The sequence below is a fragment of the Drosophila arizonae genome, chromosome 3 (genome assembly GCF_054131065.1).
Source record: "Drosophila arizonae isolate 15081-1271.41 chromosome 3, UAZ_ARI_1.0, whole genome shotgun sequence".
Classification (NCBI taxonomy): Eukaryota; Metazoa; Arthropoda; class Insecta; order Diptera; family Drosophilidae; genus Drosophila; species Drosophila arizonae.
In genome coordinates, this window is record NC_142923.1 from 1,019,203 (window position 1) to 1,043,847 (window position 24,645).

The window sequence follows — 24,645 nt, forward strand, 5'->3', positions numbered from 1 at the left end:
ACGCTGCTCCACCACTGCATCAGCTGTTGGCCTTTAGCGATAGCCACTGCGCATGCCTCTTCCTTTGGTTACGCTCCACGTAATTGTTTGACAGTTGGCCGAAGCGAAACACCACGAGCATTGTTTTTTCTTAAATTGTAAAATACATTTAATTGGAAATTGCTTATAGTAAAAATTGTAAAGGACATTAAGAAAGGAAAACCCTCCAGTGTGCCCAGCAATAGAGCGAGACAGCCAGTGCAAGAGAGAGAGAGAGAGACTTATGTGTGGTCGATTTGATTGCTCGGCATCATGAGGCTGCTGCTCAAGGAGCTGACGCGTTTAACCACGCAGCATCGCACCTTCTATTGCTACATGTTGCTCAGCATCTGGATATTTCTGCTAATTGCAGGTAAGCTCAAGCACAAGTAGACCAGCTACTATTGATGGTATAGCGCTAGCTTTCAGGCTGCTCGCAACTAGCTTTTAGATTAGACGACAGCTAGAGATGTAAGACCCAGCTAGCCTTCTATCAGATTCCACTTGGAACATGAATGAGCTTCCTCTTCTTCCGCATTCAGCTTAAACAATTCGATTCCAATCTCTTTTTCCAGGCATGTATCGCTATATGGGCAACGTGGAACGTCTTGGCAATCCGGGCGGCGGCTTTGGCACAGGCACTGCCAGCTCGGGACTTTCTCCAGGAGCTGGTGGTAATGACGCCGCAAGCAGTGCTCAGCGTTTTGCCAAATATCGTGAACGCTGCGCGCCGCTCAGTCAGCTAACGCGCCTGGACGATGGCGGCATACTGGAGGGTTGGAAGCTACAGGGAGTGCTCCTGGTGATACGGCATGGCGACCGTGGTGCCATGTCCCACGTGCATGCCAACGGCATCAATTGTGGCGTGCCGGCCGATGGAGACAGCCTGGTCAACAAGTGAGCAGAAACATGTTATATTCCAACTGGAGGCAATTAATTCCAATTGTATCGATTTTATTCGCAGATATCGCAGCTTTCTGCAAAACTCGAGCAGCTCTGCGTCCGGCTCGAATCATTTGTACTGGAGCAAAGTGGGTCCATTCCATGGCTTTCCCTTGCTTCCCGCCACGGAGCGAGGCTGTCCGTTGGGTCAGCTGACGTACAAGTAAGTTGCTGGAGAGGATTGACGGCTACAGAAGATTACCTGTTCCATAGGTAGTGGATCGGGAAGTGAATTCATTCTTTAAATGATCCGCTTCTCATATAATTCATACTCTAAAGAAAGAGCAGGTGATCGATCCTTGGTAGACCCTGCATGGCAACCAGAACAGGGAATGACTCCTACGATTTTTACATGGATACATAGTCAATCTATCCCCTTCCCAGTATAAATACATCTATTAAAACGCCTTTCTAATCCCGCAGAGGCATTGCCCAGTTGCTGCACGTAGGCGACATCATGCATCAGATCTACGCCCATCCGCTGGGCCTGCTGCTCAAGCCGAATGCTCTGAGAGTGGGGGTGGACACGACGCCCCACACGCTGCTCAACTCGGACGAGGTGGTGGTCTTCACGACGCGCTATCGCCGCACCTTTCAGTCGGCGCTGGCCCTGCTCTTCGCCCTGCTGCCGGCGGACAAGTGGCTGGCACTGAACGTGAGGGAGTCGCATAGCATGGCGTTCTGCTTTGGAGACTGCTCGTGCGGCCAGTCGCTGGTGCTGCGCAAGCGGCTGATGCAGCTGGCGGACAGGCAGCTGGTGAAGCGCTCCGATGTGCTGGCCGTGATGCAGTGGATCGGCGGGACGCTGATACAGCACACAGCTAACGAGGGGGGCGTGACGAATCCCTTCGAGGTGGTGGATGCCATGCTGACTGTGCTCTGCCATGACGCCGCCTTGCCGTGTCGAAGGCGCAATGGCAGCCGGACTGCCAGCACCCTAGCCCACAATCCCGAGCTAGTCGACGTCATCAACATCGACCAGGACGAGGCGAATGGGGCGAATCTTATGCCAGGAGGAGCAGCGGCAGCAGCGGAGCTGGAACAGCAGCAGCAGCTGGAGGAGGAGGACGAGGCAGCTGGCTCCAATGGCGGCTGCGTGGAGCCCTCCCAAGTGGATGCACTTATGTCCTTCGCCGACGAGCTCTCTCTGCGCACTGCCCAGCACATCTACTACAAGCGAGCGGGCCTGCTCCGGGCATACGGCATGATCCGGCATATAGTTGGCTATATGCTAAAGATGATATCGGGGGATCGGACCAAGTTCGTGCTCTACTCTGGCCACGACTGCACCATGCAGTATCTGACGGCTGCCCTGGGCATAATTAGCAATCGTGACGGAAAGACGATCTCGTACGCCTCACGCTTGGCCTTCGAGGTCTATCGCTCCGATGCCCATACGGATTACTATTTCCGTGTCGTCTACAATGGGCGCGATGTGACGCAGCAGATCGATTTCTGCGAAGGTGGAAAAAGTCTGCGCGTGACTCGGGACAGTCGCGGCAACAAGGCCGATCTGTGTCCCATCGAGAACATCATTCGATTCCTGCACGAGGACTATTTCGGGCCATTGAATGCGACCAATTTCAAGGAGGCCTGCGCAGCGCCTGTCGCACAGTCACCCAAAGCGAACGAGTTCTAGTGGCACTGGGTTCCATTCTCAGCTGTGATAAGTATTATGTTATATATATATATATAGTTAAGACGAAATCCAACAAATGACGAAACTTTGTGAACACATACCAGAACGGTCCCCATACAACAACAGCAACGAAATCTATGCTACAGATTGCAATACCAACACGACTTCGTATTCGTATTGGCTCTCGGCGAGTAATGGAGCCTGAGAGTCTTGTGTGCGATTGAGGGAGATAGCAGCTATCACTTACACAACTATATTTTTACTTTCAATTGCTTACGCACATGATTGTATGCATGTGTGTGTCCTACGCCTAGTGCGCTCGAAGGAGATGGCAGCTCCCATTTGCTCATGCCGTCTCACTACACAACTGTGTTTACGCTCACTTTTAAGTCTTGATCAAAGCCAAGTGCGCTCGAGGGAGACAGCAACTTTCTCTTACACAAATCTGCTCTAACTTATTTTCAAATGCTTCATGCATGTGTATGTGCCTAAAGCCTAATACGATCGAAGGAGATAGCAACTCCCACTCACTTTGAAGCTCTGTTCTTGTTTATTTGCAATCGCTTTCTCAAATGTATTTCTGTATGTGTGTATGCATGTAACTTTTGTTTACATTTCTGATCATTGCTTATCCATTGAGTGAAGAGTTGGAGAAGCACTCTCAATTTTGTTGGCAGGATAACTATGCGTTGTTGTATGGCAAGTGACTGAATGAAACCAAACATATCAATTGAATCGCACACATTTTACTCTAAGTTAGTAAATACATATATATCTACATATATAGCAGAATTCTAGCATAATTGTAATTCCTAGACCGATACATATCAGCGATTGCTTCCACAGGGGCAATCCTTAACATTTTCTAGGTTAAGTTCTATGAGATGGAATATATCTCTATGAGAAATACATATGTGTATTACATATGTTTATTACATATCAGCAACATATCATGTGCAACACTTACCTACAGTTTTTAAATACAAATATACAACAATTTCCTCCCCCAGTTAAGTATTTAAATAAATGTTAAACAAAATAATAACAGACTATATTCGGGTATATTTAATTAAGTAGATGCTATCTATATATACGATGCATTTTATATACGTATATGCTACAGTGCACTTTTGTCCATGCGACTGCGACGACAATCAAACGTCGACTGAGTGTAGGCAATGCATTTGCAATTTTGCGGCTCAGTGAAGTGCATTTGCGTATGTGTGGGTATGAGTGTGAGTATATGTGTGCATGTGCATGTGTGAGCGCACGATGAGCATCGGCTTTAAAGCAGCGGTCGTGAGTGATAAAGCAAACGAGAGCAAAGGCACCGCCAAAAGGGGGCAAGCAAGAACAAAAGTACATAGCGAGAAGAAGAAATAAAAATGAAGGCAAATTGCGTTGACGTTGACGTGGACGTTAACGTCGGCAGCGGCAGCGGCAGAGTGGAGAGTGGAGCCGTTATTACTTATCTGTGTGCGGTTTGGGTGGAGTGGGGAGCACGCGCGCAAGTAACGCGGCGAATACACACAAGCACACACACTCTTAGAGAGAGACAGAGAGCACACAGAGTGTCGTGCGAGGAGTGGCAGATGCCTGGCTGGCTGGTTGGTCGGCTGGAGGGGGCAGAGCAAGCGAGCGCGCAATGAGCGTGTACAGAGACCGAGCGTCGATTGTACAGCGATTGTAATGTAAAATCGACGCTCTGCTCACTGCTGTGAGCCTGTTGACATTCAGTACATTTTGTTACTTTTGTGCACGCAGCTGGCGACGGCGGCGCCGACGATGACGAAGCAGCCGCACAGAGCAGGAGTTGTGTGGCCACGGCCGTAAAAAGGAGCAACGCCCCACTCAACCAGCCCCAATATATAATAAAATTTTACCCACACGCTCGCTGGCTGGCGCTGAAACGTGTAATGGACCCAGATTTCTTGGGTCTTACGCCACGGTTCGTTCCGAGGACGTTCACGTGCTTGCTGTAAAACTGTAAAGCGCCGTTCACCCCATCCACACACATGATAACCATATCCACGTAATCGCTGTCGTAATGCTAATGGCAGCCCTGGGGCAGTCGTCGCTCGCATGGTGCATGGTTGTGTTACATTGGGAAAAGGAGCCCAGAACTCGTAGCCACGTTGCACTTTGGCAAAAGCAACAAGTGCGAATGCACGAGTTGAGCGTGGCGGACTGGGAGATACCCTGTAAGTTGTTGAGACGTGCACTTGCCTAGCTAAAGTGGAATGCAAAATGATTCTATAAGCAATATTTCATTATCACACAAATATGCATCAATTGCATTATTATTATATTCATTGATTGTCCTAGGTACATAAGTCAGTGGCATTAGCTTGCTAACCCACCTTCTGGCAATCTATGTGACTACAGGGTATTCCAGCAAAACCAAAACGGATTTTATACTCGCTTACATGTGTGAGTGTTAGAGAGAATGAGAGAGAGAGAAAGAGAGACAGAGAGCGAGCAAGCGAGATTTGGGCGGGGCAGGTGCAGCCGCCTGGCGGGCAGAGTCGCACTGCACTCAACAGGCAACAACAACTCAACGCGAACATCTCTCGATGGGGGCTGCGACGTCATTGTGCTCAATTTGCTGCACGCCGCTGTCAATGCCTACGTCTCTTTCGATGTGTGTGTGATGGGGGCAGCGAGATGCTGTCTGTGCGTGTGTGTGAATTCAGCTCCAAAAAGTGCATTGCGTCGCCACTATTATCTCGAAATGCAGCTCCCTCTCCTGCTCTTCGCAACTGCAGCGGGTCTCTGCATGTGTGTGTTGTGAGCAAAGGAGAATGCAAGCGCCTGAGTACAGTGGGTCAGTTCCATTTGCTGCGAGCGAAATAACCTAAACACAAGCCCATGGCCATGTTTTTTCTAATATGCAGCTAGATTTATACTTACCAATACGACAAATAAATACAAATTTGAATAAGTTAACATTTTCTCATTTTAAATAGGTACAATTTTAATTTTTTTAAAATTCATTACAGTCTGATTTGCTTTTGAGTCAATGTAAGGCTGGCAATGTTCAATTGCAGTGTGCTGTGCCCACTCACTTGCTGCTCCGTTCTTTCTCTCTCTATCTTGCTCTCGCTCTCGCACAAAAAACGAGCTGCAATGTACAAACAGAAATATACACACACTCGCACACACACATAGGCACAGAAGCAAGCGCGACTGCCAATTGGCTCAGCTGCGAGCAGCCGAGTGCAGCCAACAATAACAACAACAGTGGGCCCATGTGCATTGAGCATTGAGCAGGGGAACCGTTGGAGCGGCCGCATAGTAAGAAATAAAAAGAAACAAATTGAGTTTTGTTGATGCACGCGCGCACCTCTGTGTGTATGTGTGAGTGAGTGACTGTGTGTTGCTCTCTTTCGGACTGTGTGCATTTTTGTTACAAATGTCGGGGCCCGCCTTTGCTCAATGCTGCGGCTCTGTTACAAAATATTGGCGAAGAAAAATCATACAACGTTTTTTTTCAAACTTTTTTTCAACCATTTTTCATCGGTACGCGTGCGACTGTGTGTGAGTGTGAGTGCGATTGAGCAAAGTTATGAGTGCGTGTGTGAGTGTGTGTGTGGGTGCGGGCAGGTAAGCGAACTCCATGTGAGTAGCTTATGCAAGCACTGTGGAGTGGGGGCTCCTAGGCCATCGTCTGTTGCCTATTTGGGGGAAAGCGTGGACAGGATTTTTCTTCGGGCAATAGACGAGCACCAGTTCGGTCGTTGGTCTATGATGTCTGCGCTCTCTGTACTCGCCTAGGTGAGCCGCTGGCCCCTGCTAATAGACGAAGCAAAAGTTTTTCCAAGCAGTCAAACTAGGCTCCATAGGCTCGGCAGCCCCACCTACCGCCGAGCGGAGCGGATCGGAGATGCACTTTTCAAATGTGCGCAGCGGGGGTTGGGCGAACACAATTTTCCACGCAAACATCTTGGCGGAGGAACCACACACACACACTTATAGACACTATATATATACACAGAGAGCTTGAGATAGTCAAAGCGTGAGAGGGAGAGAGAGAGAGAAAGAGAGGGAGCCGGCAGAAGCGGCGATAGCTGCAGCTACGCGCACATAGAAGAAATTGCAACGGAGCGACGTCGTAATTGCACCTCGGCGCAAGCAAATGGCGTGAGCAAAGAGCAACAGAAAGATGGAACGAGAGGAGTAGAGGGGCAATAGGCGGTGCCCATAAATTGGCATATTTAGTAAGTACCTAAGAGCAAGTACTTGTTGCTTACAACTACACTTACTATATGTGTGTAATTACATATTATAGTCGGTGCGAGTAGCCCTAGCAACAGCAACAACAGAGAGCGAAACATCTGGCAGCGCCGAGCCCCCGAGATAAAGATCCAGAACACCCGATTGGAGCTGAGAAAACTCTTATTATTAAATCTTGAGTACTGAAGTGGATTACGAATTTTGAGTAATGCCCAAAAGTAATATTAAGTGAAATACATGTATGAACATACATATATGTATATGAATGTATGTATGCGCAACAGAAAATATTTTTATTTAGCTTTAAAACATTCCACCATCATTATTTTCCAACCATAGTCAAAATAGCATTACCTTAACTGTTGATCATTTTCATAAACTAAAACCCTATATTTAGCAATAAAACCTATTTAGTAGTAATATAGCAGTAATAATCATTATAAATTTTCAATAAACATCATCAACATCAATCATCATAGTTCAATTCTGTACCAAGCAGCAGGAATTTGGACTCAAGTCAACAGTTAACATTTCCCTCAAAATGGCGAATAGTTGTCATTGGTTGACAAAAAGAACAGGCCAGTAAGAAATAGGCAAGAGCCACATAATAACCGAGGGTTGCTTGAAAACTTAACGTTATGCCACATACATATATAATAACGAAAATTGTAACAGGAATTTATTCATCTATTTAAATTTTCCTATTTATGAATAATAGAAATTAATTTTGAACAAATTTATATATTCATAAATTTTCTTTAGTTCACATTTTAGAGACTACCCTCGTCGTATACGTCAATGTCTATATATCGGAAAATTTCTTAGTTTTGTTAACGTTTCTTCATTCAGTAAAGTTTTTTAAATTGAACAAAAATTTATATTTAAATTGTAGGTGCTTCATTTGGATATTTATCACATATGGATAAGTGCAGGAGACTGAGACTGAAGGTAAAGCCCATCGACAACAAGTATCAGAGGTACTGGAGATATTTACCCCATCCGCTATGTCCGCTCATAATGCGGACCTATTTGTTTTTCCGCTGTCTATGACGTGATGTGGAAGACCCATTTGGGCACAGTTTCAGGTGCGATCGAGTTGGAGGGTTTTGGAAGACTCTGCAGCTTTAGTACACTGCCAGAAGTAGTTTCTTCAGTGCGAACAAAGTTTGCTGGTGCAATTGCTGTCGATGTTGTCGAATCTAGAAGATCGATTTCTGGCCATAGTTATATATAGATAATAGACTATCTTTTACTGCAGAATCAGACAGACATTCTATTTACATAATGTTAATAATAATTTGTAAACACAGTCGGTAATATGTACAAAAATTGAAAATGATAACAAAATTAGTTTTGTATTTTTTGTATTTGGTAATTTGAGATGATATAATTTTACCTAATGAATTAATTTCATAAACTGACAATAATAATAAAAAATCTCAATATGAACACTTAAACTATTAACATAAGCTACATGTCTGCTCGCATATCGTGCAAATGCGCCCACCGCACAAAAAGCGCGCTCAGTTCTGCAAAGCACACACATACGCACACACGGGCGTATCATTTCGACGGCATAGAGTGCAATGCACTGAACTCCGAGTACATTGGCCCCAAAAAGCACTCACACAAACTCAAACTCAAGCACAAAGCAAAACAAACACATAGAAACGGTCACACTGCCGCGCTCACAAGTAAACGGATAACAGATAACAGACACAGGCATGCTCAAAGCACACATACGCACACCGCATGGAGAGCACACAGCATACACTCGTGCTCGCACACTACGACAGGCATACGCTAAGCAACTCGAACGACCTTCCACATTGGCGTCTCGCTCGCACAGCTGTCGCGGCCATTGACGTTACGTCTCCGACAGCTGCTCGGCAATGCTGTGCGCCTATTGAATTAACATCGCATGACGCAAAGTTCGCGGAACGTACATTTTTCACAGTTTTAACACGAATGTCGAATGTCGAATGGCGGCGACTGAGCAGCGGCAGCGACTGCAGCGCATTTACCGGTTCAAATTGTTGCGTGTTAACATAGAAAATCGTTAGAAACGAACGCAGCAGCTACCAAGTTTTCATAGAAATAGCAGCCAGGTGAAATGCTGCAAGAGGGCCTAGACTAGGAGTTGCAGTTGCAGTTGGAGTTGGAGCTGGAGCTGGAGCTGGTTGAGCCGGTCAGCCAGCCAGGCAGAGAACTGCAGCGGCTGCCATTGCTGTCGTAGAGCGGCTGAAGCTGGAGTTGCCGTCGCCACACAACAACACCGCAAGCGACGGAGTGTGTGAGGCAGAGAGAGACAAACATAAGCACGCACACTCGCACACGCACACATGTACTTTAACATTTGCGAGGGATCTCGCTGTAAAATTAACATAACAAAAGGCGCAAACTTTCGAATTTGTATATGTTTTGAAAATGTTTATGGCGAAAGCATGTTTATTGTGTGTGCAATGGCTGCTTTTTCTTGCGCGATTTCTTGAAGCCTGTTCGTTTATATTTTAAACATACAAACGAAATAATCGCATAATAATACCACACAAACCTTGTCACGCCATGTGTGCGAGTGTGTTACTTAGTGTGTGTGTGTGTGTATATAAATATAATAATATACATATGTATCTGCATACACATATTATATTGTTTGTCCATTTAAAATTGGCTTCAGTTACGATTGGTTTTTTTTGGGGGGGACAGCTTAAACGTTTTTTTGGGGCACGCCTTCTAAAATTATAATTTATTATTATTATATTTCGTTTGCTTAATTACACCAGGAAAACAGAAGTTGCGCTGAGCGCAGTGACATACACACACACGTACACAGCTAGACAAAAACAGGGTGGTAGCTCCATGGTAACCACTCAGTCTCACACCCACACTCTGCTCCACCCCACCGCCCTTGGCGAATTCCATTTCGCTGTGATTGAGCAAAAAATCGAAAAAGATGGCTACTAACAGCGCGGGCTAACAGAAAACATAGACAGAAGCACTTTTTTTGTCTTGGCTGCTCTCATTGTTGTTGCTGTGCTGTGTGGGGAACACGCGCAATTGGGGAACACTCATTTCCAAAGAGGGGGCCCCATGGTCTCGATCCCAGACAGCCCTCGACCCTCGGTCCATGGCCTGTCATTCGATTCTCCGCTAAAGGGGCGCCAGAGACCTTCTCAAGGCTGCACTTGTGGGGGACTGGGGAGCCGCTCCACTCACATTGGAGCGTGCACACACGCCGACATGGGGAAGTCTTGACTGCCGCAGCAGGCGCACAGCAAACCCGAAAAGCTCAACTCAGTGCAAACAAGCGAAACAAGTGCGACGCGACGGTGCGAGTTGCCCCTCGCAACGGTACGCCGCTGCTCTCTGGGCTGTCGTGGTTGCTGCTGCTGCTACTGTTGCTGCTGCTGGTGCACGAGACAGTGGCGCAGGTGTAGAGATATCAACTTAATCGTATACCAATTGCAGATGTATATACGATACGCACAATATGATACGAGTTGAGATACGTCTCCAATGCGAATAGTAACACTAATGCACATGCCTTTAATTGCTAGCAATAGTATAAATATTGATAACAATTTTACCATCGATATAAATTGAATAAATGGATACTATGCCAATACTAATTACTAATGCTAACATCAATGGCATATTTACTCATTGTTAAGTAATACTACTATTTAAATATTTTTACAGCTTATACCATTTATAAACTCACAAATTCAAATGCAAAGTTTTAAATAATATTCCTATCGTCATCATAATCCTAAGAAGGAGGTTTATGTTGACACCAATGCTATTTCTAATACCAAAACTTATTGTTATACTTAGTGCTTAAACTATAGATTATTATCTAACGCAACCTGTCGCAATTACATTAGTCTAAACGTGTTTTTTAAATAAATACGTATGCATATCATCTGTTTATTTATATAAATAAAGTTTCTCAAGTGCAAGCTAATATTAAAACAATCAAAATAGTATTCTAATTTTTATTTTTAAAAGAATTATTAGAATTAAAGGGTTTTCAAGCGTTTCAAAAACGTACATTAATGTTTTACAATAATAATTTCGAGCTCCTAATGCTTTGCAAGCATCCTTTTGTGCGCACGCCTCTGTAGTTTGTGCGATTTGCATTTGCCGAATTCTGATCCCTCAAACGACAATCGAGAACCCATCTGCCAAGCAGGTGTGCCAGCAACCGCCCCCAACCTCCCCCCTTCATTATCCCACTCTCTTTCTCTCTGGCACCCCCTATCTTTCTCTCTCACAGCATGGGGCAGCGTCGCCGTCGAAAAGTTTTGCTGCATTGCAGCAGGGGTAAGAGAATAGGAATCAAAGCATTGGTGGGGCCAAAGGACACTTTCATTTCGTGCCAAACGAGAGAGTAAACAATTTTTAGTGAAATTTTCGAATAGGCGAACAGCAAATTTGTAGGGCGTATGCTGCCCCGTTCGCTGGCAGCGACGCCGACGTCAATGATGATTCTATATAAGCTCCGTGTTCGCCCCATATATACAATATGTACATACATATACAAATATACAAATATATATGTATGTATAGTGTTCTAAATGTTGACGGGAGCAGCAGGCTGCGCAGGCAGGCAAACAGCAGGCACAGTCACAGCCACTTAGATGATAAAAAAGCACACAGCAGAACAGAACAGAACACGACACACATAGCAGCAACAGAGCAACAACACACACATACAGGGGGCAATCGAGGCAAATCACACGCATACACACACACTCACGCACACAACAAGGTGATTCTTTTGATTGAGGTTGGGTCAGCGCGTTTGTCTCGCTCTCGCACACATTGACTTTGAAACACATTTGACAGCAACAGCAACAAAAACAGCAAAAAGAGCCAGCAAGCAAATCGTGATCACAGCACAACAACAACAGCAACTACTACTACTGTTGCTACAACCAACACATACACACAGTAAACAAACTTGAAGGGGAAGCAAACGGGCGGCTAAGCTCGTTGCCAGCGCAAACATTTGAGTGAGTTCTAGCTGTTACACTCACTCTCACGCTCGCTCACGTTCTCGCTCTCTCAATTCCAAGGGCAACTAATTAGCATTTTCGGTTAGTCAAAAAAAGGCGAACCGCACACAAAAGCAAATGCTGAAGCAGCGGCACTTAAGCCTGCTCTCTCATTTACACACGCACGCATTGACTACACCAGCAAAAACAAGAACAACACGTCTAATTCACCTCAGCGCATGACCGCTGCAAATGTTAACGAGTTAATGAACTTCTCTCGGATTCGCCATTCGTATACGTGTGTGTGTGTGTGTGTCGGCATGTGTCAATTTATTTCAATGCCAAGGTAATCGCACACAAGCACACGCTACTCACACTCGCATTCCCAATCTCACATACACCGCACACAGTCATACAGTCACACACTTGCAGCTCACTCACATTCACACTGGTCGGCGCATATTTCGCTCAGCGACGTGCTGCTCACTTCTGCGTCACTGTTACCGTTAAAACTTAAACTTAAAACAGTTCAAACATTTTTTACAACATCCCCCATTCGAAAGCCAAATCGACGTCAGCCACAGGCACCGAACATGGTGCTGCTGCTGTTGCGACAACTCAGGTGGATTTGGCCAAGTAGTGTTCACTGTACTAGCACCATTCCGCTTCACTATTCACTTCAGAGTTGCCCAACACTGGCGTCTACAACAGTCGCCACTGGAGTTGCAGTTGGCCACAGCGAGCCGCATCGAACTCAATTCGCGAATGAAATCAAAAGCGAATATCAAGTGTTAAATTATGCCCACTGTACTTGGTCATATTTAAATGCAATGAGTGTACTCATTATAGCACCTGCAAAAAATTATTATTGCTTTCGCTTATCTATTGTGAATTATTTGCTAATAAGATAAAATGCCATTCACCTAGCCGAGCTCGCTCTGCCTATAGAAATTTTCAATAAATACTCAAATATAGTTATGTAAATATATGTACATATGTATACAATATGCATTTTACGTAAATTATTCATAAGCGCAGCTCGAAATTTGAATAAAAACGGTATTATTGCGACTTGCTCGACAAAAGGCCAGAAGTTTTCGTAGAACCACTCAGCCGGCAGCCGGTAGCCGATAGTCGGCAGTGGGTAAACGGTACTCGACAGAGTGCGACCACAAACGAGTGCGAGTACACGAGCGAGCGAGTGAGTGAGTGAATAGTGTGAATGCGTTATATTCGTAGCGGTTTTGTGAATTTTTCAACAGGCGCGCAGCAGCAAACGCAGGCTGCAAAATACGCCATTGATTCACATCGAGCGCTCGCGCTGAGCAACTGTGAATGCCAAAATAGCGCGCGCCAGTGTGCAGTGCGAGCGAGACAACCCTAGGGTGTGCATATGCCTTGCGTACATACAACACGTGTTTGCTGTGTTTAGTTCTCGCTGAGCGGCGCTGTGTTTGCCGCCATTGCTGAGCGCCTGCTAACTGTTTTAGTTAAAGAGCAATCCATTTTGTTTTGTGAAAAGGAAAAGGAGTAGATAGGCGAGACAGGCCGTCGCAGTCAGGCAGCCGGCGAGTGAGCGCAACAAAAAATACGCAGCCCGAGATTGTTTATTTGATTTTGCAAAGCGCTAATTGGAATTTAAACGCTGTCTAATTGGAGTCATTGTGTTGAAGTTGTATGAGATGATAATTGCATTGCTTAAATATTTAATAATCAGTTTTATACTATCAATTAATTGCTTATTTTGTTTGCTTTTTTGGCATTGACAATGTCTTAAGCTTTAAGCGCATCGAGATTTAGACTTTGTCAAAGTTTTAAAAGCTAAATTTATATTTTAACAAAGTGTTGTTTCTAAAGCTTTACCGCTTGTATGCATAATATACATATGTATGTATGTATATAATAATAATGACTAGATATACTATATTAATATACATATGTATATACATAGTTATTCATCACTTTGCTGATAACATTTTAATTAAAGTTCTTTCTGGGCTTGTTGCGTATTGAATCGCTTTTTAAGCTCGTTTGTCAGAACTTTTATGGCTGTCTAATCCACCCTGCCCCCTGCTTCTTCCGTTCAGCAGCATGTACATAACTGTAAATAAGCTCTTGTTCTGAGCCGGGTACAGCTTATGCACTGCGTTCCATTTAAACTATGTAGTTCCTGTGTTTCTTTTTTGGCTTTCTGATAAAAAAAACTTTCGATTCGTTAAGCACTGAGCAAAGCATCAACAGTGCTTTTTATACGTCGCTGAGGTGTGTCTGAATGTGTGTGTGCATGTAGGTGTTCGTCGCTGTTGATGGGCTTTTTAGCGCCAACTTCAATATCTTAATTATACATTGGCATAAATCCCACACTAGAAAATATAATTAAAACTAAATGGTTTGTTGGTAATTATTTATATTTCAATAAGGAATAATATCAATTTAAATACAAGAGGCAAATAAAAGTGAGTCGTGCAAAACAAATTAAACGAAAAACGTGTATTTTCATTAAGTCAAAAGTTAAAGTTTTTAAATTTTAATTAACCAGCTTTATAATTTTTTAATATTCCCAATTTATATCAACATATTATATCTATATATTAGGTTTAGCTGCAAGGATCGCACTTATTGGAACTATTTTAAATAATTAAATACATAATTCAATGCAAAGAATCTTTTCATTGTGATGAAAAATGTATTTGGTTAAAGTTCCGCTCAGAAAACTTTTACTGGTATATGCATGAGCATGTAGGTGTGTGTATGTGTGTGTGCATGTAACTCGAGCAGCTTACGAAACAAGTTTAAGTTTAGAACTTAAAATAAGCTTGAACTTTTTGGAACGCCAGAGGTAGAGCACGAGTACGAGCAGGAGCGAGAAAGAGATAGGGATACGGTCAGAGAGCGGGTGGCGGAACGAAGGCACTGAAGAGGCAGACTGTGAAGAGCATGCATATTCTTTCTGAGCGTGTGTGTGTGTGTTGTGTGCTTAAAGAAGAATCGCGCACAACACATGGGCGACGGCAGCGGCTGCGACAGCAATAATAAAAGCACTCGGCAGAGGTGAACTTGGCAGATTTAACTTTTTTCAAGTTTCGGAAAACCAAAGTTGCAGTCGACGGCGCTGCCGGCGCCGCCGTTGCCATCAGCGTCGTCATCGCTTTTCGCAACTTTGGCAAGTTAATTTTGTTTGGAAGCTACAGATTTTGAAAGTTCTTGTACTGGGAGCTAAAAATCAGCAAAGGCTTTAGCAGGGCGATATCTTTTCTGTGTGTATTATTTAGAAAACAGCTGATAGGTGGTCAGCCCATGGGGGGCGTGGCGGGGAGAGACGCTGCGATCCGCCGCCATTCGAGCCAGCAACGTAAGCGTTTATTTCGGCGAGAGCTTAAACAGCTTTTTCTGCTTTGTTTCAATATTTCTTTCCTATATATTTCTTTCTTCCACAAAAGCCATTTCGAATTTTTGTAAATAATATTTATTTGATTCCCAATTCGAGTCGGCTCGCCATATTTTCCGTTAGCCTGCATGCTCATTCAATTCGGCTGCCCACTTCGTTGGGTCTACAAAATTGAGTGTGCACACACGACGACGCAAAAAATTGCACAACTCATTCGGTGTAGAATTATTGTAATCCCCACCAGGCTGCCAGAAACGCCGGGAGGCGGCCTCGCCACTGAAATGCTTCGGAGTGCTTTTGGCGCTGGCGGCTGTGCGCGTGCAAGCGAGACAACGACTGTGCTTAGTTTTTGTTGCGACACATGCTTGCGCGCTCGCACGCACTCTCTGAAAAGTGCTGTGCAGAAAACACTGTTCGCCGCCAGCTTTCGCTGCGCGCCTGTTGAAAAATTCACAAAAAGCCAAAATAGCGCGAACGGAACCGTACAAATCGAAAAATGGTCGTTCACAACGTCCCTCGGTCGTTCCGCGAGCCGCTTAATTTGAATTGCAGCCATTGCGAGTCACGTTTGTTGTGTGTGACTGTCTCACTCTCTCTGTCTCTCTCAGGCTGATTGGATATTTATTTTTGAATTGGAAAATGCATGCAGCTGGCAACACTGGCACTTTGGCAATTGCAATTCCCTTATTAACAGCTGCACCAACATCTGTGAATTTATTTTCTATTTTTAACAGTTACATTCGCAACATTGAGAATTGTTGCTGTGTTGAAAAAGTTAAAAAGTGAGCTCTTTGATTTACATATAAAAATAATAATAATATTTTAAATATATTTTTTAGTAATTACAATTGATTTCATAATTGTGAATATTCATTTCCTTCTACTTTATTTGACTTATATTATTATTCTTAATGGATTTTCAGCAAATTACATAATACTCATCAGAAATAATGGCGTTACCCGAAGGTTTGGCTGGCAAAATGAAGACTTTCCAGGCAATTTAAACGTATATTTTAAGTATCTTCTTTTAGTTAATAATATTTCTTGCAGGCTGTCAATGATTTGCCTGTGTTCCTTAAGGGCGGACCCGCCGATAAGGCTCTATTTGGCATTACGGCAGCTCTGTGCGGCGTGGGCTTAATAAGCATTGCCCACATGATCTATACAATGGGTTTCAGCAAGAAAAAGGCATAAGTGTGTACATTATATGTATATAAACAAGCAGTTCATGCAATAAAAATATAGAAATAAACTCTATTTATTTAAACCTCGCGCCAAAGTTATCCTATAAGCACCCTGTGCAGTCAGCCTACAGGGTTGATTTAGATAATTCGTCATTTATGGCCACTCTAAATCGTAATCAGCTGATTGTGCACGCTTCATTGGGAATGGTTAGACACACACAAAGCCAAAAATACATTTAGTTTTGCTTTGTTGAACCGTGTAAGAAAAATATAAATAAATAGAGAAATGGAGCCCAATGATGAGGTTGTGGAGCGCCAGAAGCTGGTGCCCAACGATGTGGAAACCGAGGAGGAAGCGAAATCAGCGCAAACACCTGCAACACCCGTCACTGTGCCAAAGATCAATGTAAATGGCACACGCCCAATTTGCAATTGACAAAATTTACGATTTCCCATTTTTTAATGCAGCTTAAAGGTCTGTCGAGTGGCGAAACAACACGTAGCCGCAATTCAGCCTCGTGCTCCATCGAACGCACTATATCAGAGAAGGGCCAAGGACAACAGCAGGGTCAGCCCTCTGCTAAGACTACGTTGCAATACGTCAATGAGCGCCGGCCACGCCCACATGCGCCCAACAGCGGGGCGGCCAATGAAGAGCGATTCGAGTTCAAGACGCGTCCGCGCAAGCTGCTGAAGGGTAAGCTGATAAGTGTATAGAAGCATGCTTCAGTTTTTCCTCTAAACTTCCAGTCGCTGTGGAGGTTCTCAAGGAATTGAACCGTTTGTTGGCGGCGACGGCAGCGGCAACAGTAACATCAACGGCCTTGTGACGCACTTCTAGAGCCATATGTTGTGCACACTAGTCTTTCACACACGGGCGTGCTCCCACCCACCCACTCAAATACAAAGGGAGGGGAATTTCGACAAACTGTTATAATTTCAATAATTTAAATTACAAGCCATTTGCCTAGTGGCTCCGTCTTTCGATAGAGCGAAGGGGGAGCTGAGGGGGCAGCACAGTCCGTGGGATTTGTCGTCTGGCATTTGGGTTTTTGTGCTTGGAACAGGCAGTTGCTATTTTATTGTGGCGAATTCGCGTAATTTTGTGATTTGTTTAAGCTTTTTTCTTATGTGATTTAAAATTGTGTAAATTGCGTGAATTGCTGCAGGAAATTTAATAAGTTAGAGTTTGTTTAGTATAAGAGTTAATGCAAAGATTAGTTTAACTAGTTCTTATTGCCAGTTTAGCTTATATGAATAGAGATAAATTAAGAATATAAGTAGAGATAAATTAGAAAAGTTTTGGAAGAAACTAGAGGGGTTGTATAGTATATGTGATATTATGTGATTTGTTCAGAAATTGTTAATTATACAGATATACATTCTATATACTATATATAAAGACTATGTACTTTAGATATAGACTCTCCATACTGTACTGTAAACTTGATATAGCATAGAAATCGACTCTATACTATAGATGTAGACTTTTTAGCTTGATTATAGGCATATATAATATATGCAGATATACACAGCTTATTGTTTTATAGTTGATGTGGTAGCTGATGTTTACAAAGTTTTAATTTAATTTTAAGTTTATTCTCAATTGAAGACTTAGTTTGATATTCCTTGTATATATGTATTATTTGAACTTCATTTTGTATTGTATGCCTTATAGTTTGTATGTACCTTGCTATAATTTCCTTATTTATCATTTCATTTAATCTGTTTATTTTTATTTGCTTTGATTTTGATTTTTATTTTCATGATTTTGATTTTAAATGCGAAATGCAGATGGAAATCCTTTAGAGCCAACGCACAGCAGCAGTCAGCATAGTTTGAATAGCATTACGCTGGTCAGCAGCGAGTGGCTAACGCCAGATGCACCCACACCTAACAATAACAACAACAACAACAATGATAGCTCTAAAGTGAGCAACAACAACAACAATAGCTCGACAAAGCCGCTGCCGCCGCCCTTGCAGCAGTTGCATATTCCAATGGCCGATCCAAGCATTCACAGCGACAAGTTCGACGATCGTCCAATTAAACATCATTCCTTTGTCTCCGAAGTGCCCGATGTGAAGCATATGGAGCGAGCGCTGCTTGGCCTGCTGGATGACTTTCACTCCGGCAAGCTAAAGGCATTTGGTAACTATTTTACATAGATTGGTATAGATGTACATATTTGCTAATCCGAGCTCCTTTTATCTAGGCTCTGGCTGCACCATGGATCAAATGACCAAAATACGCGAGCAACAGGAGAGCCTGGCTAAATTGCATTTCGAGTTGGCTGCCGCCGAGGAGGACTCGCTGGAGCACGGCAAGGAGTTCAACACGAGTCGAGCGCAGGAGAATATGCTGCAGCTGATGCAGCGCCTGGAACAGCTGTCCATTTCCATTGAGCAGCTGCAGACGAGTCACACGGGTCTCTGAGAGTTGGACAAGGTGCCGACCGGCACGCTCTTTGATCGCCTCCTGCTGCTGCTCTGAGAAGTGTGCAGCGCCCACCCACCCACACTGGTGTACATAAGTTCTTTTTGTGTTGAAATGACATTTTTATAAGATTTTTATAAGCTTCCACTTTTTGTATAAGAGTTAGGCGTGATTGTGTCTGAGAACTTAGTGTTACAATTACCTGCTAGAGCAGATAACATACATATATATATGCAGTCACATCACATATATATGCACATGCGTGCATATGTGTGTGTGGTATATACCCAACTTGTAGCGTAGTGTAGTTGAGCAGCTTTCGCTCTCCCCAATTGACAAGCTTCGATTTTACTGAAATCTATTTCGATTCATTACTTGTTTATCCTTTTTGTTGTAGCTATTAGCAATATATACATACATACAAATATATATATTTAATCTTTTATATAAATGAAATAAAAATATATTGATAAAATAATCATTTAGATTTCTTAAGAAATCCAAAGTCTACTTCTATAAACTAATCGATTTTGTGTTATAGTTATATGCAATATATAAACATTTTTATATAAATGAAACTTAATGATTTTTGTTTTATTCACATTTATATACAGCTTGATATTTTCGTTAAGTGTCTTTTATCTTGAAAGAACTGAAAAAATGTAACTGTAAATTTGTTAAAATTTGTTTTCATAATTTAGTAAATTAAATTTATTTAATATATGCATTAAAACATTTTTATGGGTAAATTAAAAACTACTGCGAGAGTGGTTTGAGGAATTCATGAGCTTACGGAAATTATGTTGAAAACTTTAAGATAATTTATAAATCAATTAAATTTGTCTTCATTATTTTCAATCTTCATTAAATTTCACATGAAGTTTGTGAAATTTATTTTGATTCAAGTGAAAAAAAAAAATTTTTTTTACATCGATTAGTTTAAATATATAAAAATAAACTTAAAATTAAAAAATTTTGTTTTTTTTTTTTTTTTTAACATTCTAAACTATAGAGTAATTATTATATTTGTAATTTTAGACTCTTATAGAGGATGGGTAATGTAATGTTAATGATAATTAGAGATAGGAAGATTCTATCTATTTATCTTAATGCATCTATCTACATGTATCAAGATGTTTTCAAACTGTGTTTTCAGTTTACTTTATAGACTGTCAACGCCTTCCACTCGATTTTTCCGCTTAGCAATTCAAGGGAAAAAGGTTCATAAACAATAAGTTCATCCGGCTTGGCGGCCTTTCAAAAAATTCCAATTTATATATGTACATAAAAATAATGTCCATTTACCGCCAAGCAGAATTTCATTTAGCATTCACAATTGGTTTGGCTTGGGATATTGGATATCGAACATGTACACATGTACGTATATATAAATCGGGCATGGCATCGGGACAACCTTTGGGCAAGTGCATTTTGTCCACATAGGAAATTTGTTTGTTGCGTCGCTTAATTTGTGCATTTGCATTCAGCTGGCGTCCACTTCACTTGGAGTTGTCATCATCCTCGACAATGTCTCTTCTTCTTCTTCTTCTTGTTCTTATTACTCTTCTTCTTCTTCTTTTCTGGTTGTTGTTGTAGATTTTGTGATCGGTAAAAGTAATTTGTGACTCGTTGTTCTTTCTTTTTCATGTTCTGTTTAAATCCGGGTTTCAAATAACAAGAAGCGTGCACTGAGAGAAAATTTGTGTTGCCTATGGGTTTGAGTGAGGGTAAATGCATTCCATATAACGACTATCTATGGGTACATACATGTATGTGTGTAAACGCATATACTATAACTCATACAAGTCTAAGCTCGATATACCAATACATATATTATAATCTGCAATTAATAGGGGGAATATCCCTAACTTGTACATTCACACAGTAAATTCGAAATCTTCAGATTTTATGGCTTTCAATAAACAATTTAAACTATTGAAAATAAGAAAATGGGATCAGTTATCGTACTGCATATGAACTCTTTAGGTATTACTCGGTACGTTCTCTTGATCAGAAATATATATACTCTGTAATGTATGCTAAGCTCCTCTGCTTGTTGCTTTTTCATAAAATCAATATATCCAGAATTCTAATTCCAATGGTCCTAAATTATGCTCATCTAATTATCGTATATTATTAATGATGTTACAAATATGAGCTAGTTTTTGAGATATATTCTTAAATATCTAAATTCTCTTAAATCAATAGATCACAGAATGATAAAAGTATACTCACAAAATCCAGAACGGCAATCGCTTCGGATCTTCAATCAGCATATGCTGACCTTTGGCTAGTATTTTTCGTGCAGTGTATTTGGGCACTTGTTGTTATTGTTGGCATTGCCACCGCCACCGCCTGCGTACGCCCTTTCGTTTCCTTTGCCTGCCCTTCGCCGGCTGCGGTCAGAAAACTCTGGAGTTGAGCTCGGTTTCGATTGCGAGTTTCAACACTCGACTTTGGGTTTTTGGTTTTGGGTTTTCAGCGCTGGGATTGGGGGATCACGGCTCCGGTTTATGCTTAGCTAGCGGTTTAGTGCATTCCAGGCTTGTGTCGAACATCATTTGCGTCAAATGAAGAAATAAACGCTTCTCCCGGCGCATCCGCCACGCTGCATACAAATGCAGTCGAGTCGTTCGCTCAACAGGCACACCTATACACACACACACGCACACACATACACACCCACTGCAGTGGCACTTCCATTGTCCGGCGTTCCATCACGCGCCTGGATTACACACACACACACACACACACGCGCGCGCACTGCTGGAAAGGGTCGCCATGATCGGGAATGGGAATTTCCGAAGCCAAGCCCTAGAATCCAACAAGTGACTGGGTGCAACAGCGCTGCTTGGAGCTGGAGCTGGAGTTGCAGTTGGAGTCGGTGTTGAGGTCTTTTGGTGGGGGGTGGGCGGAGGCGTGGCTGTCGTCAGTTCATCGAATCGAGTGTTATGTAAAATGTGAAAAGAAGTCATTAAATATGTGAAGCGCATATCAAATTTCATACGAATTGAACCTTTTGGGCTTTGGTCACATGAGAATTTGATGAACTGCCAAGCCGGACAGTGTTGTTGTTGTTGTTATTGTTGCTGTTGTTGATACCTGTCTGCCAACTGGGCGCGGATCACTTGTTGCCTTAGCCACTACCCACTGGCCACTGACCATTTGGCCATTTGATATGCCCGCCACTTGATGTTTATGAACTTTGCGTGCAGGTCAATCGCAGCAGTTGCCTTTGCTTCTCTTCAGCTTTAGCTTCTTCTTCCTTTTCTGTTTTGCTTTTTTTTTTTGTTTGCATTCGCTTTTTGGCGTCGCTCCCTTAGCTCGTAATCCTTTTCTGTTTTGCCACCCACGTGCAGAGACACAAAGAGCGGAAATTACGTTGCTGATGACAGAGCAAAAGCGGAAGAGCACGCAGCTCTGCAGCTCTCTTGCCGACGGGGGGCACTCAGGCAGGACTCGGCGCCCACGTGAAAAATGGGAGGCGGGCGCCATTCGCTCAAAAGCGCTGCACCAACAAGTTCACATTTGGTTCGTGTGAGCCAATCGCTGAGCCGAACATTCGATATACGTTCATTTGATCATTCACTTCTAGAGTGAAGCGTTCATTTTGGGACAATTATTTAAAGCTCAAGGGAATTTCTGCTGAAGCACTAACAAATTTCCTTTTTCATTATTGCGCATCACTAAATTAAAGTCCCAAGAGGATTTAACATTTGAGTGAACTTGCTGAGCAAGTAAATGGGAACTGAACATTGAACTAAGCTGCATTCTATTGTTTTATAGTTCATTTTATTGTTGAGCTGAGCCATTTAAGGAGTTTTTTGTTTCATTTGGCAATAAACTAAAAAGTCATAAATAAAAATAAGAAAACAGACAGTAAATCAAAGACTTAAAGAAATGTTAGTTCATAAGGATTTCGAGACCCTTACTAACTTCTAGTTCATATGAAGAAACCCATTATTTGACAATAAATTTTAATTTATATTATTTAAAATCAAATTTAAGTATTGGACAAATATTTTTCATACCCAGTTTTCAGTACAAATGGAACAGTGCTGAACTAGTTCTCCGCGCTGAACTACTAGTGCGCATCTCTAGCACACCTCGCCCTTTCTCTCGCCAGCGAAACGTAACAGGAAGTGCGACAAAATTCAAAACGTACTCTGCAGCCGGGCATCCTGCTGCTGCTGCTGCTGCTGCTGCTGCTGCTACGGCTGCTACGGAAGCACGGAAAAGCCAAAGGGGGGCGTGGCAATGTGAAGAGGGCGTAAGGTAGTAGCTGACTGACGGTCGGGCTTTGACTGGGCTGGCATAAATGCGCGCACGGCAAAAGTTGTGACTGCTGCTCTGTGCCCCAAAGGAGGAAGTGTTTGGGCAGTGGGCGGATGGGTGGTGCCCGGGTTAAGTCCTTTGCGAGGCTATATGCCCCACAGAGAGCACACACACACACACACACACACACACACACAGACAGAGTGAGAGGAGGGCGACGTACTTTATTTCCTGTAAATGTCCTCGAAAATATGAACATTATATCCCGGAAACGGAAGCTGCAGCATTTGCAAGGAAGCAGGCAGGCAGGCAGGCAAGCAGGCAGGACTCGCAGGACTCTCTTGTGACTGAGCTGCCTGGCAAACATTCAGTTGGACGAGCCCAACCCAGCCCAGCCCAGTCGTGTGGGCTGATTAAAGTGGGTAAACAACTGACTTCGACGTTGAAATGTACACAACAGAGACTGGTGGAGAGTGGTGGCAGGACTCTAGCTGGCAGGACTCTGACGATGACGTCTTTACATCCTGCAGGAAGCGAGCTGGGCTCTTAGCTGCCGGCAAAGGCATTCAGGGACATCCAACAGCAACAACAACAAAATATAAAAAAACCTTTGCATTGAGGAAATGACGGAAGCTGCTTCAGCTTCAGCCTCAGCTTGAGCTCCGGCTCCAGCTCCAGCTCCGGCTCCGGCTCCGGCTCCGGTTGCTTTGGCAGGAAATCAACGTCGTGGACGTAAATTAAATTCCATGCAAAGTTAATTTTGTGCCACTCCCAAACCCACGCCCACGTCCACGCCCACCCCCATCTCTCCCTCCGTAACCATGCCGTAGACTATTTCCGCATCTTTCGACTAAAAACCATTTTGCAGCCATTGGATATGAGCTCAAGTTTTCGATATGCGCCGGAGGTTGAAGGAATGCGACTAAGTTATCCGGAAGAGGAGTGGGTTTGGAGGGGGAGCGGAAAGGGGAATGCGGAAGCGTGAGAAGGGTTTCACATATTAATGTCTTAGCTGAGCACTTAAATTCTCTGATTCAGAATATTTAATATATGTTGAGGCTTTTGGTTATGCCGGTTATATAAAGATTTAAGGATAGAGAACAGAGGCGGAGACACAGAGATAGAAGGGAAAAGCCAACAAAATATGGAAATCTGGAAATATTATATGGAAAATCTGGATATAAACGATAATAACAAATTCTTAAAATTCAGAGGACCCCTATTGATAGATAGTTAACATTAGAGAATCCTCTGTAGGATAGCTTGAGTAACATTATGCTAATAGTCCATCTACATGGTCTATATTCAGCTATATGTATATGAGCTATAGTGTATATCCAACGTCATAGGATTCCCAATTGGGAATTCCAATTAGGATTCTACACTCGATTCCTCCCATGAGATTATAGCGCTATCTGTCTATTCTTATCTGGCTGGCAGGCAGCTCTTGCAAGCCTATTTATAATGACAGGCGGCAATTATAGCCAGTTAATCCCACACTCTGCGAACTCACCTGTGCCGTGGCAGCTCTGG

At 43.1% G+C, this 24,645-nt stretch overlaps 3 protein-coding genes and 1 long non-coding RNA gene across 7 annotated transcripts; 3 read left to right on the forward strand and 1 right to left on the reverse strand.

Annotated features, from left to right (window-relative positions):
- Positions 1–56: 56 nt before the first annotated feature.
- On the forward strand, positions 57–8,281 carry LOC108611256 (2-phosphoxylose phosphatase 1). The gene is made up of 6 exons (XM_018003783.2): positions 57–391; positions 594–915; positions 983–1,123; positions 1,384–4,800; positions 5,599–6,816; positions 6,888–8,281. Exons 1-4 carry the CDS (start codon positions 292–294, stop codon positions 2,597–2,599), a joined length of 1,779 nt encoding a protein of 592 aa, XP_017859272.1. The 5' UTR covers positions 57–291; the 3' UTR covers positions 2,600–4,800; positions 5,599–6,816; positions 6,888–8,281.
- Positions 8,282–15,840: 7,559 nt separating this feature from the next.
- Positions 15,841–16,469, forward strand: COX7AL2 (Cytochrome c oxidase subunit 7A-like 2). Of its 2 annotated transcripts, none has more exons than XM_018003873.2 (3): positions 15,841–15,999; positions 16,141–16,212; positions 16,268–16,469. In XM_018003873.2, exons 2-3 carry the CDS (start codon positions 16,168–16,170, stop codon positions 16,409–16,411), a joined length of 189 nt encoding a protein of 62 aa, XP_017859362.1. In that variant the 5' UTR covers positions 15,841–15,999; positions 16,141–16,167; the 3' UTR covers positions 16,412–16,469. The 2 variants fall into 2 exon arrangements, with proteins under 2 accessions (XP_017859362.1, XP_089320032.1); XM_089463906.1 differs by lacking the exon at positions 15,841–15,999 and adding an exon at positions 16,061–16,079.
- A 110-nt stretch (positions 16,470–16,579) lies between these two features.
- On the forward strand, positions 16,580–19,315 carry LOC108611314 (uncharacterized). 2 transcript variants are annotated; one of them, XM_018003868.2, is made up of 4 exons: positions 16,580–16,807; positions 16,870–17,098; positions 18,196–18,552; positions 18,617–19,315. In XM_018003868.2, the coding sequence occupies exons 1-4, from the start codon at positions 16,688–16,690 to the stop codon at positions 18,835–18,837; spliced, it is 927 nt and encodes a 308-aa protein (XP_017859357.1). In that variant the 5' UTR covers positions 16,580–16,687; the 3' UTR covers positions 18,838–19,315. The 2 variants fall into 2 exon arrangements, with proteins under 2 accessions (XP_017859357.1, XP_017859358.1); XM_018003869.2 differs by having other exon boundaries at positions 18,475–18,552.
- Positions 17,320–22,897, reverse strand: LOC149269574 (uncharacterized). 2 transcript variants are annotated; one of them, XR_016269015.1, is made up of 3 exons: positions 21,854–22,896; positions 21,073–21,760; positions 17,320–17,564 (listed from the first exon to the last, which is right to left on the reverse strand). It is a non-coding gene; the product is annotated as an uncharacterized LOC149269574 (long non-coding RNA). The 2 variants fall into 2 exon arrangements; XR_016269016.1 differs by lacking the exon at positions 17,320–17,564 and adding an exon at positions 19,803–20,546 and having other exon boundaries at positions 21,854–22,897.
- Between the last annotated feature and the right edge of the window lie 1,748 nt (positions 22,898–24,645).

Excerpts from the sequence above, each read along its gene's own strand:
- LOC108611256 (XM_018003783.2), top strand. The coding sequence starts at position 292 with ATGAGGCTGCTGCTCAAGGAGCTGACGCGTTTAACCACGCAGCATCGC. Across the intron at positions 392-593 it reads GATATTTCTGCTAATTGCAG|GCATGTATCGCTATATGGGC; the intron begins GTAAGCTCAAGC and ends CTCTTTTTCCAG. Across the intron at positions 1,124-1,383 it reads TTGGGTCAGCTGACGTACAA|AGGCATTGCCCAGTTGCTGC; the intron begins GTAAGTTGCTGG and ends CTAATCCCGCAG.
- COX7AL2 (XM_018003873.2), top strand. The coding sequence starts at position 16,168 with ATGGCGTTACCCGAAGGTTTGGCTGGCAAAATGAAGACTTTCCAG. Across the intron at positions 16,213-16,267 it reads GCAAAATGAAGACTTTCCAG|GCTGTCAATGATTTGCCTGT; the intron begins GCAATTTAAACG and ends TATTTCTTGCAG.
- LOC108611314 (XM_018003868.2), top strand. The coding sequence starts at position 16,688 with ATGGAGCCCAATGATGAGGTTGTGGAGCGCCAGAAGCTGGTGCCCAAC. Across the intron at positions 17,099-18,195 it reads TCCGCGCAAGCTGCTGAAGG|ATGGAAATCCTTTAGAGCCA; the intron begins GTAAGCTGATAA and ends TGCGAAATGCAG. Across the intron at positions 18,553-18,616 it reads CGGCAAGCTAAAGGCATTTG|GCTCTGGCTGCACCATGGAT; the intron begins GTAACTATTTTA and ends CCTTTTATCTAG.